Raw genomic sequence first — 15,090 nt, 5'->3', positions numbered from 1 at the left:
GTGTAGACCAGGGCTAAGTTACTTACGATATTCATCAGGGTCAGAAGGTACTTCTGTACATGTTCTTTTCCATGGAACTGTACAACTGAGTCATCAACTCCCAGGAGAACTTCAATGTTGTAGTCATCATCAGTCGCATGCCTCCGATACCTCTTTCTTGAGCTGTTTACATGGTCTTCAATGAGGCTCAGCATACTGACAAAGTTATCCAGATTACTCAGGTCAGCTGCTGAAATTAAATAAAAAAATAGGCCATCAGCAGCATATCAAGATGTGATTGTTTTAATCCTCATTGAAAAGACAAAATATGGTTTAAAAAAAGAGAGAGAGAGAAAGAAGCAGCTACTTCTCTTACTCCAACATTATACCAGTGTAACTAACTTCATTAGCATTATTCTGCATTTAAACGGGCGTAACAAGGAGAAAAATCTGGCCTCCAGTATATCCACATTGCAACAAATGTGAATCCTCTCCCCATATCTTTGTGGCATCCAGTTGTATATTGCCTTATACTTAGACTGTATGCTCTTCAGCGCAGGGACCATCTCTTTCTTACAATTCCTAAGACAATGGGGCTGAGGCCTATAGGCCCTACCACCATAGTCGCAGACTCTGTGGGTGCTCCAGTGCTGGAACATGGAAAAAAATTAGTGGGTGCTTAGCACCTACTGGCGCCAGCTCCCCGTCATCCCCAACACCTCCCATCCGCTGGCGGCCCTGCCGATCAACTCCTCCCGCTCCTTCCCAGTGCCTCCTGCCCACAGCGATCAGCTGTTCTGCAATGTGAAGGAGGCACTGGGAGGGAGAGGGAGGAGTGCGGACGGGGTGTGCTCAGGAAAGGGGGCGCAAATGGGCAGGAAGAGGCGGGGCAGAGGCAGAGCGGGACAGGAAGAGGTGGGGTGGGGTGGGGACTTCAGTGAATGAGGCGGGTGGTGGCAGAGCCTGGAGGGGAGGGGAGTTTGAACACTCCCGGGACCCGGAGGAAGCCGGCACCTATACCTACCACAATATAAATACATAACAACAACAAATATAAGACGGTGCTAGAGCATACTACTATGTTGATATACCATGTGCCTGTCTGAAGTACAATCCTTGTTGTTGTTAGAAGTTTCTGGAATAAAGAGACCATTCAGCTGTCTTGTGCTGGGGTGCTGTCCCTAACGGCAAATATGATAATGGTCCAGATCTTCTAATGGGAATTAGGTGCCTAAATATTTTTGAGGATTTGTGCCCATACGCCTTCCTTTTATTATTCAGATTCTCCAGTTCTAGTATCAAATTTCATTGCAAATGCAATTACCCATGTAAGCTTTCTGCATTAAGCCATGTGAGGACAAACAAACCACTGCCAGGAGAGAGATATTAGATCTATTCATAGAAATGTAAATCAATCTGAAAAGCAATGATGTGGACACGTTTTCTACAACGCATGGACATTTTACATAATAAAGAAATACAATGAGAAGTATATTCAAGATTTTTTCACAACAACTTTTCATCCTTTGTGCCCAACTTGACTTGTCATATTGAATTACTGTAAATACAAGCACAATCTCCTAGGTGGAAAGTTAGGTAACATTATTATTGTTAATTATTTATTTGTTTCCAATATTTCCCATTATTTAAAAAAACGGGGGGAAGGGTGGGGGCTGGGCTGCAGTTAATGAATGATCTGGGTCCACTTAAACGAGCTTGAAAACAAATTATTGGCACTTAACCCTACACTTAATTCTCCATCACTTGACGTCTTCAAATTAAGACTGGATGATTCCTTCTCCTGGCCTTCAAACAATCCACCAACTTTGCCAGACTCATCATCGGAAGCAAGCTCCGCACAGACCAGGACAGACCAACTCAAAAGGCACCAGACCCAACCATAACAACGCATGCAAAACCTGCAGAAATATTGCCACTGCTATGATGATCAATACCCCCCCTAACAAATCTTTCAAGATCCATAGTCATGGGTGGTGGGTGGAGCCCCACTTTGGGGAGGCTAGCCCCCAGCTCCACCCCTTCTGCCCATCCCCACACCCCCTCCCATACCCACACCTCCCCCACAGTCGAGGAGCCCTGGGCCAACCGGAGCCGCCGCAGCCATGTCGCCACTCTGCAGACCCGAAGCCATCCCACGGGAAAATTCAAAAGTTCTTCTCTTCTTCTCTCTTCTGGAAGAAGAACCTGAGCTTTTGCGATATGTCCCATGCAGCTTCCAGGGCGGCTGAGGAGGTGGTATGTGTTACTCATCTTCCTGGGCTCATCAGTAATCTCCCTAAAATCCAGGGAGATTAGTGATGAACCCAGGAAGTGAGTAGCACATACTCTCTCCTCAACCGCTCCAGAACCTGCATGATGCATAATAAAAAGCAAAAATTTCCCCCACCAAACCCCAACCGGGGTCCAGCAACAGTAGCTGCGCCATAGGTCCTACACATGCTTATCACAACATGTGCTGTAGCTCATCCAGTGTATCAAAAGGCTCCAGTAACAATTACTTGGGAGAAACCAAACAACAACCAGGTTCTTGAATGAACTTGCACAGAAAAATGGTAAAAGATAAAAACACCATATCACCATGGTCAAACACTTTTCACAAAACGATCACTCTATTTCTGACCTCCCAGTCCTTGTCCTCAAAGGCAACTTGCACAACACATTCAAAAGATAAACCTGGGAGCTTAAATTCATAACTGTACTAGTTATCAAAAATCATGGGCTCAAGACATTCGTTTTACGCCTCATTACAACAATTTGTAACCTACTAAATCTCCTTTATTCTACAATTGTAGAGGTGTTAGCTGCCCACTTCACCTTAAATGGTCTCTTGTAACATGTGTTAACCCCTGATCTTTTCCACCCTTGTATTTATCTGTATCTTTCCCAGACCACCCAAAGAAGAGCTCCGTGTAAGCTTGAAACCTTGTCTCTTTCACCAACGGAAGTTGGACCAATAAAAGGTACTACCTCACCCACCTTGTCTTTCCAGAATTAGTCAAACACAAGTTACTGGTCTCAATACAGGAATAACTGGATGAAATTCTTTTCCTTCTATTGTACAGGAGATACTAGATGATCTAATGGTCCCTTCTGGCCTTAAAGATCTATGAACAAGAACCCCATTGCAGTAGGCATACAACCACATAGTAAAAAGCACAAGCCCTGCCACCAAAGAGTTTACAATCTTGGTTAATAACAAGATGCAACAGGTTGATGACACAAACAGAAGGGGAGAATCCCTGTTTCAGTACCCCTTCTTTCCTCCGCTGCTCCAAACAGTAGTTCTTCCTATGATAAAGACAGCCTTAAATGTAGCTAATGAATGCAGTAATCATATTCTGCTTTCTGCAGGCTCCCATTGGCTCCAACTCTTGGGGCAGCTTGAAGTTTTTGGAAATTAAGTTGATCAGAATCCATGGCTCAACTTGAAAATTATTTCTTCGCTATAATCCCAGTTGACAGTTTCAGGATGACAGGTAAACAACCCTAGACTAGCAATCCTAAAGGGAATTCTTCACCAGGGTTTGAAAGTCTGTCAAACAGCCTATTGCAGCCCGATTTTGTAGGGCATTTCCCACATGAAAATTTTAGTGTTAATCTTTTATAGCAATGAGAAGTAATTATTTAGCAATCACTCAAAACCTACGAAATCTTGTGGCAACCATATTTTTGTTCTCTATTACGGCAAACTGTTGTTACTGTGAAATTTGACAGTAAATCTTATAAGCTTTTTAGAAAAGCTAGACTAGCTTGGCAATTGCTACAAGTCATGTCCTGTTTACTTTGCACAAAGATAAGTATAATAAAAATGGCAAAACATACTGATATATGATATTGAGAAATGGTTTCTCTTTCCAGTGCTTGGCAGGGCAAGGGAGACTGGATCTCTGAGGGGCTGAATGCTTTGACATGATCTGAGTTAGGGAGATTGTGTTGATGTCATTGATGACAGGCAGTTTTGACAGTGGCACTGACAGATCAGTCTCTGCTCTGTTGTTGCTGTTGTTTTTATGGACTGTGATCCTGTCCTTGAGAGTGGTGTCTGGTTTTTTTCCATTTATGTGTCTAAATCAAAATAAAATAATGACTTCTAGGAGGTGTGACAGGACGGGCAGCCTACCCTCCCCACCACCTGCCATGGCCTTTTAAGGGCTTGAAAGGACAATAGATATCTATATAGACGAGCGGTGGGCAAACTTTTTGGCCCGAGGGCCACATCGGGGTTCTGAAACTGTATGGAAGGCAGGGTAGGGAAGGCTGTGCCTCCCCAGACAGCCTGGCCCCTGCCCCCTACCTGCCCACTCCCACTTCCCACCCCCTGACTGCCCCCCTCTGAACCCCCGACCCATCCAACCCCCCTGCTCCTTGTCCCCTGACTGCCCCCCTCCCAGGACCCCACATCCCTAACCGCCCCTCCCCGGACCTCCAGCCCCTATCAACCCCCTCCCCTCCCCCGCTCCCTGTTCCCTGACCCCTATCCACACACCCCTCCCCATGACAGGCTCCCCAGGACTCCCACGCCTATCCAACCACTTCCTGCTCCCGTCCCCTGACTGCACCCCAGGACCCTCTTCCCCTTATCCAACTCCCCTTCCCCCTTACCATGCAATTTATTTTTAAATGTATAAGTTTCACATTCTGATTGTCCAACTGACTTTTAAAAATGCAGCTCGTTTTCCTCTGCCAACAACTTAGTAATAAGAACAACAGTAACATGGTGCAAGATGCCACTCATTGTGAAACAACAAGCCACAAAGATCAGCATTTCTGATTCGGTGGATCTGATGGCTAGTATTTACAGGCATACTCCTGAAGGAACCCCTGAGTTAGGTTTCCTGTCACTTCCACCGAGTTGCTATAAATTGCAGATCTGCACTGTTGCTGAGCAAGCTGACTCATGTTTACTGCTGGACTGGGAGAAGGCAAAGTACCGTAATCAGGTACCCTTGATAGATGCTTAACTTGCACAACCCTCTAGTTACTTCTTCTAAGTCAAGCCTTTTAAAATTGCACCTAACATTTTTATAATCATCCCTATTACTTGCATGCTACCCATGAGCAACTGATCTCCAAAGTAAGTCTGTTAATTGTATGTTACCTAAATTCTCATCTGTCCTCCCTGGGGAACTGAACATCAAATCAATGAGATTGCAACCTGCCTCCTTTGTAAAGACAGACAAAAGCAGCAGTTAACTTTTGCTCCTTATCCCATGATATAGGGTAATTTCTATACACTCAATTTTAAATAGCCCAATGGCTTTTTATTTTTGCTAGCTGAGCATATAGTTGCAAGGTGTCTGGCTCAATTGCTAATCATTATTCTTTTTTAAATCTCTAACTTTTCTATGTGTTTTTATAGGTCTGCTCTACCATCCTCCTTCCCACTTTCTATTTTGTTTTTAATGTCCTCATCTGTGTTTTCTTCTTTAAACTCCTACTTAACCTCAACAGCCTCTTCATAATTCATGAATTCCCTTTTCATAGCGTGGTTTGCATTTGGACCCTTATGCTATATATCATTCAGAAGAAAACAGGACAAATCCAACAAGGTGAATTAAAATGGAAGAGAGGTGAAAGCAAATTGAAAGTGTCCTAAACATAAAGGGAAGGTTTACCACCTTTCTGTATACAGTGCTATAAAATTCCTCCTGGCTAGAGGCAAAACCCTTTCACCTATAAAGGGTTAAGAAGTTAAGGTAACCTTGCTGGCACCTGACCCAAAATGACCAATGAGGGGACAAGATACTTTCAAATCTGGAGCCAAGGGGGGGTGGGGGGGAGGAAACAAATGGTTCTGTCTGTCTGGGTGATGGTTTTGCTGGGAACAGATCAGAAATGCAAGCCTTCCAACTCCTGTTAAGTTAGTAAGTAATCTAGCTAGACAATGCATTAGATTTTCTTTTGTTAATGGCTGGTAAAATAAGCTGTGCTGGAGGAAATGTATATTCCTGTTTTTGTGTCTTTTTGTAATTTAAGGTTTTGCCTAGAGGGATTCTCTATGTTTTGAATCTGATTACCCTGTAAGGTATTTACCATCCTGATTTTACAGAGGTGATTCTTTTACCTTTTCTTTAATTAAAATTCTTATTTTAAGAACCTGATTGATTTTTCATTGTTCTTAAGATCCAAGGGTTTGGATCTGTGTTCACCTGTACCAATTGGTGAGGATTATTATCAAGCCTTCCCCAGGAAAGGGGTGTAGGGCTTGAGGGGGATATTTTGGGGGAAGACGTCTCCAAGTGGTCTCTTTCCCTGTTCTTTGTTTAAAACGCTTGGTGGTGGCAGCACACTGTTCAAGGACAAGGCAGAGTTTGTACCTTGGGGAAGTTTTTAACCTAAGCTGGTAAAAATAAGCTTAGGGGGTCTTTCATGCAGGTCCCACATCTGTACCCTAGAGTTCAGAGTGGGGAAGGAACCTTGACAAAAGGGAAAAGAAATCCTACTCTGTTACTAGTAAAATGCTACAACCTTAAGGCCTGATCAGAAAAGTATTCCCAAGCAAGACAGCACTTAAGCACGTGCTTGGACCTAGGATTGTGACTGTTGCCCTATAGTCCACAAATCAAGAGCAATTAAACAATTATGACAGCAGATTTCTTTTTTCACTTTCTGTGTAAATTCTTTATTTTTATTTTTTCATAGGTAAGGCCAGAAGGGACCGCTGTGATCACTGTCTGATCTCCTGCATAACACCACCCTAGAACTGTGTGTGTGGCCCAGAACCTACTTACAGATGGAAGAAAGGATTCCGTCCTTATGAATCCCCATATAACTCTCACCCACAGTGCCCTTTTGCTCAGGTTCTGCTCTTGGGATCAGGATTGTCCCACAATTCCCCCCCCAAGCTCTTAAACTCTGGTTCAGGCAGTGATGAGCTGCCAAAATCTTAACAACGGGTTCCCTCCTCACCCCAGGAGGGGGTCATTGCCCACCCCCGCCCCCCGGGACTCCTGCCCCATCCAACCCCCACATTCCTTGATGCCCCCCCCAGGACCTCTGCCCCATCCACCCCTGTTCCCTGACTGCCCCAGAACCAGGCAGGAGGGTCTCGTGGGCCACCGTAGTGGGTGCCCACCCCGCCCCTAAGAGCCAGAGGGACGTGCCGGGGGGCGAGGTGGGGAGTCCCAGGGGTGCTTATCTGGGACAGCTCCCAGGAAGCATTCAGCAGGTCCCTCTGGCTCCTAGGGGTGGGGGAGCGTAGCTGGGGGGGAGCAGGGGCTGCTCCCCCCACTGATCACATCAAAAGTGGCACCTTAGGTGCCGACTCTGTGGGTGCTCCAGGGCTGGAGCACCCACGGAGAAAATTTGGTGGGTGCAGAGCACCCACTGGTAGCTCCCCGCCCCACGCCTGGCTCCAGCTCACCTCACCTTCGCTCCACCTCTGAATGCACTGCCCTGCTCTGCTTCTCCACCCCCCCCGCCAGCTTCCCGCGAATCAGCTGTTCGGCGGGAAGCCGGGGAGGGCTGAGAAGCAGGCGGCGGCTTCCCACTCAGGCCAAAGTGAGCTGGGGCGGGGAGCGGTTCCCCTTTGTGCCCCCCCCCCCCGGGTTATCTGCTGCAGCGTGAGCGGCCCTCCTCATGCCCCCCCGCCCCAGCTCACCTCCGCCTCCCTGGGCCTAAGTGTGAAGCTGCCGCCTGCTTCTCAGCCCGCCCCGGCTTCCCGCGTGAACAGCTGATTCGCGGGAAGCCTGGGAGCGGGGGTGGAGAAGCAGAGTGGGGCGGTGTGTTCAGAGGAGGAGGCGGAGGCGAGCTGGGGACAGGGCGGGGAGCTACCGGTGGGTGCTCTGCACCCACCAAATTTTCCTCTTGGGTGCTCCAGGGCTGGAGCACCCATGGAGTCAGCGCCTAAGGCGCCACTTTTGCTCGGTTAATTTAGAAGCCCTTTTAGAACCGGTTGTCCCTTGCGGAACAACTGGTTCTAAAAGGGCTTCTAAGTTTAACAACCGGTTCTAGCGAACTGGTGCAAACCGGCTCCAGCTCACCACTGGGTTCAGGGCTAGTCTAGTAAAGTTAACTTCTGCCAATGAGACACTTGAATGTTCAGTCCATATTGCAAAGCATGAGTAAATTACAGAGAATTAGCACATTTAATGACTGAGATAGGTGACCCCTGGCATTTTAAGTGACATGTGCAACAACCTCATCTGCAATTGTAATGGACTGAAATGCCAAGCCATGGTACAAGACTTGAATTACAACAGTTTAATCTGATGCATCAATGCTCTTTTTATAAACCATGTATTTTGCAGCAAGGGAAAATGAAATTTCATTACAGTGCAAACAAACAAACATAAAAAATCCTGCAAGTAATCAAAACATACAGTTCCCTACCACTGGAAAATAAGCAAAGAAATTCACATGATACACCAGAGCTGATTAGAAGCACCTTTGAAAAATAACAAAGGTTATAAGCAAACATTTACTTTATAAATGCATTTTAGCTCTGCTTATAGAACAAAAAATTCTGCCTATGTTTAGTTAACATTTCAAAAGCTGAACTATTTTAAGAGGAAAGAAGTCCTAACTAGATGATCATAAACTGAAAATCACTCAACTAAACTTTTAAAATGTTAAATACAATACAAATAAATAGAAATCTGATCATATTTTACAATGATCCATATGACCATCTGATCAACGCCTGTTCCTCCTATACAACGAGCTGCTGCCAAGCAAAAGGATCTTTTAACTATGCAATGCTTCGTAAATAATGACCTGTCTTCAGTTTTTGAAAAGGGAACAGAAAAAAGCGCTTACAATTTTAATGGGGGAAAAAAATGCATGTGTCCCGACTTTCTTATCTGTTCTCAATCAGCTTGTTATAATTCTACAGAATATTGTGTCCCGAAAGCAGCAGTCAGAACAAAGCTATAACATGAGTTTAGCAACAGGAAAGGGATATGCATATCACATCATGAGTTCAATCTTTACACTGATGATGTAATGTATAATACTCTTGGATAGTTTTGATAGTAGAATTTGAATCAGAGCAGTCATAAGCTCTAATATTACTATTGGTTTGATAATGTCCTTATTGCTAACTTTCTCTAATAACAAGAGTAGTTGAAGATGAGTAAAGACTGCAAGAAACTAATTCTAGGGAAGCAGAGAGTTCTTATAATACAAAATGATTACAGAAAAGTCTGGAAAGTAAAACCATTCTGTTCTCTAGCAAATTAAGATGAGGTTTATTCCCAAGACGTCTCGAAAACATTGCCAAAGTCTTTTTTATATATATCTATACAAACAAAGAAAATTTGGAACTCAGAATCTGTCAGGTGCTACAAAAGGCAAACTGATATAAATATTGCTTTGTTTTATTAGGCTGCGTGGGTGTGAAATTTGGACCCTACAGGCAACAGCTAAGAAGTGAGGCTTTCAAAATGCATCACATATGAGTGTGTATCAGGGAAGGAGAGAAATAATGAAAGGAAAAAGCAATGTGTGGATACTCAAAACACCTGTGGAGTGACTCTGGAGGAGGGAGATCATGAAATTAAGGTTAAAATAATACAAACGTAAAAGAGTGGGGAAAAAAGTGTATAGCACTATCCCAGCGATAGTCCACTACCTCCTACAAAAAAATTAATGCAAACCACAGCCATGTGCTCTTCTCAAGCCACCAAGTCTAGGCCCTGGGAATGTGACTGACACACCAGTTTCAGGAAAAATGAAAGTGAAAAATTTTCAAGGTGATCTCTGCAATGAAAAGTGCTGAAGATGTACTTTTTTAAAAAAAGCTAAGATTAGCATAGCCTTGATATCTATGGGCTCACAAAGCCATAGGGTACTGTGGCTGCCAACTGTAAATATAATTTATTTTTTATTTCCCTCTCTGCCCCTATCAATCTTCCAGTGGCATCATGGTAATTTCAGAACATGCATACAAGATTATTTATTATTGGTGTCCAGGTCAGCTTCAGTGATGTCTGACTTCCTTGTAGAAGATGCAGGTACAATTCCTCCATCTTTCAGAATGGCTTGCTATGTAATCAAATTGAGGTAATTTTTCTATGAAACAAGATATACTGGTACCAGATAGTTCCTAAATGCATGGTAAGCAGTACTATCTTAAAGGAGTGAAGTCATACCCAACCACTGCATCAAAAAACAAAGTTATATAGGCCTGATGCTCATTTACATAAGGAAACTTTACACTGCTCTGGCAGCGCAAACCATCCTTTAAAAGGCCATAAATTATATTTATACTCCCTTTGAGGCCCCTTTACACCTCCAGAGCCCTGTAAAGTGGCCTTAGGGTAAGTGAGAATTGGACCCTTGCTCTAGAAAGTAAAATGAAGAATCTGGAAAGTGAATGTATAAAGTCAAATGATCAAAATATGAAAAATTCTTCCATTTAAGCATAAATATAATAAAACCTTAAGTGAAAGAACTTTGTATTTTAATGAGATATGATCCAAATGGGAGAAATGTCACTTGTTAGATAACACAAATACTTTTTTTTCCAGTCAGATTCTTCTGCTAATGACTTTTTAATATGAGACAAGGATATCGGCAAACTATTAGAATGGGTTACTTGACTACACTGATATAACCAATAGCAAACCTTGAAATATTAAAAAAATGTCATTAAACTATCCCAAGTGTTACTAAGCCTAGCTGAGGGTAAAAGGCTAGACAAGTCTGTAGCTATTAGAGAAATATAGATATTAAGGTAAAAGCAGAAGGTTGCCTCAGGGCTTGATACATTCACTGCATTCTGAATTCTACTTAGTGTATAAAGAAGCCTGGGAAACAAGCAGGGAGAACTGGAAGCCCTGGCACAGTCAAGAAATTATGATGTGACTGGAATAACAGAGACTTGGTGGGATAACTCCGATGACTGGAGTACTGTCATGGATGGATATAAACTGTTCAGGAAGGACAGGTAGGGCACAAAAGGTGGGGGAGTTGCACTGTATGTAAGAGAGCAGTATGACTGCTCAGAGCTCAAGTATGAAACTGCAGAAAAACCTGAGTGTCTCTGGATTAAGTTTAGAAGTGTGAGCAACAAGGGTGATGTCATGGTGGGAGTCTGCTATAGACCACCGGACCAGGGGGATGAGGTGGACGAGGCTTTCTTTCAGCAACTCACAGAAGTTACTAGATTGCAGGCCCTGGTTCTCATGGGAGACTTCAATCACCCTGATATCTGCTGGGAGAGCAATACAGCGGTGCAGAGACAATCCAGGAAGTTTTTGGAAAGTGTAGGGGACAATTTCCTGGTGCAAATGCTGGAGGAACCAACTGGGGGCAGAGCTCTTCTTGACCTGCTGCTCACAAACCGGGAAGAATTAGTAGGGGAAGCTAAAGTGGATGGGAACCTGGGAGGCAGTGACCACGAGATGGTCGAGTTCAGGATCCTGACACAGGGAAGAAAGGAGAGCAGCAGAATATGGACTCTGGACTTCAGAAAAGCAGACTTTGACTCCCTCAGGGGACTGATGGGCAGGATCCCCTGGGAGAATAACATGAGGGGGAAAGGAGTCCAGGAGAGCTGGCTGTATTTTAAAGCATCCTTATTGAGGTTACAGAGACAAACCATCCCAATGTGTAGAATGATAGTAAATATGGCAGGTGACCAGCTTGGCTTAACAATGAAATCCTTGCTGATCTTAAATACAAAAAAGAAGCTTACAAGAAGTGGAAGATTGGACAAATGACCAGGGAAGAGTATAAAAATATTGCTCAGGCATGCAGGAGTGAAATCAGGAAGGCCAAATCACACCTGGAGTTGCAGCTAGCAAGAGATGTTAAGAGTAACAAGAAGGGTTTCTTCACGTATGTTAGCAACAAGAAGAAAGTCAAGGAAAGTGTGGGCCCCTTACTGAATGAGGGAGGCAACCTAGTGACAGAGGATGTGGAAAAAGCTTATGTACTCAATGCTTTTTTTGCCTCTGTCTTCACGAACAAGGTCAGCTCCCAGACTGCTGCACTGGGCAGCACAGCATGGGGAGGAGGTGACCAGCCCTCTGTGGAGAAAGAAGTGGTTCGGGACTATTTAGAAATGCTGGACGAGCACAAGTCCATGGGGCCAGATGCGCTGCATCCAAGAGTGCTAAAGGAGTTGGCGGATGTGATTGCAGAGTCATTGGCCATTATTCTTGAAAACTCATAGCAATCGGGGGAAGTCCTGGACAACTGGAAAAAGGCTAATGTAGTGCCCATCTTTAAAAAAGGGAAGAAAGAGGATCCTGGGAACTACAGGCCAGTCAGCCTCACCTCAATCCCTGGAAAAATCATGGATACATATTCCTCAAGGAATCAATTCTGAAGCACTTAGAGGAGAGGAAAGTGATCAAGAACAGTCAGCATGGATTCACCAAGGGCAAGTCATGCCTGACTAATCTAATTGCCTTCTATGACGAGAAACCTGGCTCTATGGATGAGGGGAAAGTGGTGGTCGTGTTGTTCCTTGACTTTATCAAAGCTTTTGACACGGTCTCCAACAGTATTCTTGCCAGCAAGTTAAAGAAGTATGGGCTGGATGAATGGACTATAAGGTGGACAGAAAGTTGGCTAGATTGTTGGGCTCAGCGGGTAGCGATCAATGGCTCCATGTCTAGTTGGCAACCGGTATCAAGTGGAGTGCCCCAAGGGTCGGTCCTCGGGACGGTTTTGTTCAATATCTTCATTAATGATCTGGAGGATGGTGTGCATTGCACTCTCAGCAAGTTTGCAGACGACACTAAACTGGGAGAAGAGGTAGATACGCTGGAGGGTAGGGATAGGATACAGAGGGCCCTAGACAAATTTGAGGATTGGGCCAAAAGAAATCTGATGACGTTCAACAAGGACAAGTGCAGAGTCCTGCACTTAGGATGGAAGAATCCCATGCACCGCTACAGACTAGGGACCGAATGGCTCGGCAGCAGTTCTGCAGAAAAGGACCTAGGGGTGACAGTGGATGAGAAGCTGGATATGAGTCAACAGTGTGCCCTTGTTGCCAAGAAGGCCAATGGCATTTTGGGATGTATACGTAGGGGCACTGCCAGCAGATCGAGGGACGTGATCGTTCCCCTCTATTCGACATTGGTGAGGCCTCATTTGGAGTACTGTGTCCAGTTTTGGGCCCCTCACTACAAGAAGGATGTGGAAAAATTGGAAAGAGTCCAGCGAAGGGCAACAAAAATGATTAGGGGACTGGAACACATGACTTATGAGGAGAGGCTGAGGGAACTGGGATTGTTTAGTCTGCGGAAGAGAAGAATGAAGGGGGATTTGATAGCTGCTTTCAACTATCTGAAAGGGGGTTCCAAAGAGGATGGATCTAGACTGTTCTCAGTGGTAGCTGATGACAGAACAAGGAGTAATGGTCTCAAGTTGCAGTGGGGGAGGTTTAGGTTGGATATTAGGAAAAACTCTTTCATTAGGAGGGTGGTGAAACACTGGAATGCGTTACCTAGGGAGGTGGTGGAATCTCCTTCCTTAAAAGTTTTTAAGGTCAGGCTTGACAAAGCCCTGACTGGGATGATTTAGTTGGGGATTGGTCCTGCTTTGAGCAGGGGGTTGGACTAGATGACCTCCTGCGGTCCCTTCCAACCCTGCTATTCTATGAGTCTATGAATGTATAGCCCCTAATCTGTTACTTCTCCATAATGAATGCAAAACCCCAAAGCCACCACCAATGAAACCACTTAATCCTTTACAGAAGCATGAGTTACATTAATAAAAAAACTAGAGAACCTCACCTGTAAGAATTATAGGCTGCCATTAATTAATACATTTGGATTGGGATGTACATGCTAAAACTGGTAAAACAGAGTGACTTGCTTGAAATCCCATGCTTCTAAAGTGAGTTGGGGTTTTGATATAAATATTTTGTTCTGATCGTTCAAACCTGTACCATCTGGTCTATTCACCTAAACGATTTGGCTGCAGTTATTTTGCTTAAAGCTAAAAAGCCTTTCATCAAGTTAAACAGCTGATATAAGATTATGCGGGACAAATTTAAAGCTACTCCTGTTAATTAGCAGCTGTAAATCTGTATATTTTATAAATATATGTACACACACATTTTCTTTTACTTGTTTCTCCCAGAAATTATTGCTTAGATGAAGACTATTTGTCTGTCAAACATAACACAGGTCCCTTCCAGTCCTATGATTCTATGATGAGACATCAGTAATAATAATTACTGAGCACTTCTGTGTTTATATAGTTTAAAAGGCACCTTGGAGATACACTATCTACCTAGGAACTAACATAGCTCCCTTTCTGTAGTATCTGAACACCTTAACTACTAATGAATGTACCCTCCCATAAACTTCTGCAAAGTAAGGCAGTAGTATTATCCCAAATTGTAAGACAATGATATAAATTCTGTGCATTATCCGACTAGTAAAAAAAACAAAACAATTCCACATAGTTAAATCACAAGCATAAACACTAATTATTTTCATGCTTCTACTGGGAGGCTGCTCACTGAATCCTTGTCCAAGGAGTTCTCTGTTGTTCTATCTACACTATTCTTTTCAGTGAGGAGCTTTGAAAGGCTGAATCAGTGCTCAAAATGAATGCTTTTAAAGTGGTTGTACAAAATAGCATTTACTTGTCTAACAAGTTTTATTCAATTATGCAAGAAGAAAAGATATGAAAGGACCATAGTCAATAAAGACTTTGCTTAGCTTGAATGCTCCAGACACCCCCACAAGTCCCATATGATGTATTGTTTGGGGCTTGTGTAGTTCTATCTGGTCCCATCCAGTGTGGCAGCTGGACAGTGTATTTACTGAATCTGGCACTAATCAATACCTATCATTTCTTCCACTGTTTTCAGCTTTATATGAAAAATGACATCATCAGCTGCTTTTATCCCATTCAGCTTCAACAGAAACCAGTCTCTCATGTTTAGGTGTTCTTCCCCCTTGGCTTACCAGATTCTGATTATCTTCGCTATATACTTTCTTTTAGCATAAAGCTTTAAGCTTGACCCTATACCACACTTCTACTAGCGATGCGTAAATTACCCCAAGCCTTCAGCATATTTTAGAACCAAACTTCCCCCGATTCTTTAAAGTTTCTGAAAAATTCATGTGGTTGCTGTTGTGGTTTTTCTTTGTTTTGCATTTCTGGCGTCCACCCTGGATC

At 43.8% G+C, this 15,090-nt stretch overlaps 1 protein-coding gene across 2 annotated transcripts in view; it reads right to left on the bottom strand.

Moving 5' to 3' along the window:
- ADAMTS2 (ADAM metallopeptidase with thrombospondin type 1 motif 2) overlaps nt 1-15,090 on the bottom strand; it is a 264,054-nt gene that overhangs the window by 80,491 nt on the left and 168,473 nt on the right. The window contains exon 4 of one of the 2 annotated variants that reach the window (XM_074960336.1): nt 27-226. In XM_074960336.1, the coding sequence (XP_074816437.1) occupies nt 27-226 (200 nt within the window). Of the gene's footprint in view, nt 1-26; nt 230-15,090 lie in introns of both variants that reach the window. The other variant, XM_074960335.1, reaches the window with a different exon arrangement.

The sequence above is a fragment of the Natator depressus genome, chromosome 8, assembly GCF_965152275.1.
Source record: "Natator depressus isolate rNatDep1 chromosome 8, rNatDep2.hap1, whole genome shotgun sequence".
NCBI classification, from domain to species: domain Eukaryota; kingdom Metazoa; phylum Chordata; order Testudines; family Cheloniidae; genus Natator; species Natator depressus.
This window is presented reverse-complemented; position numbering and strand designations above follow the sequence as displayed.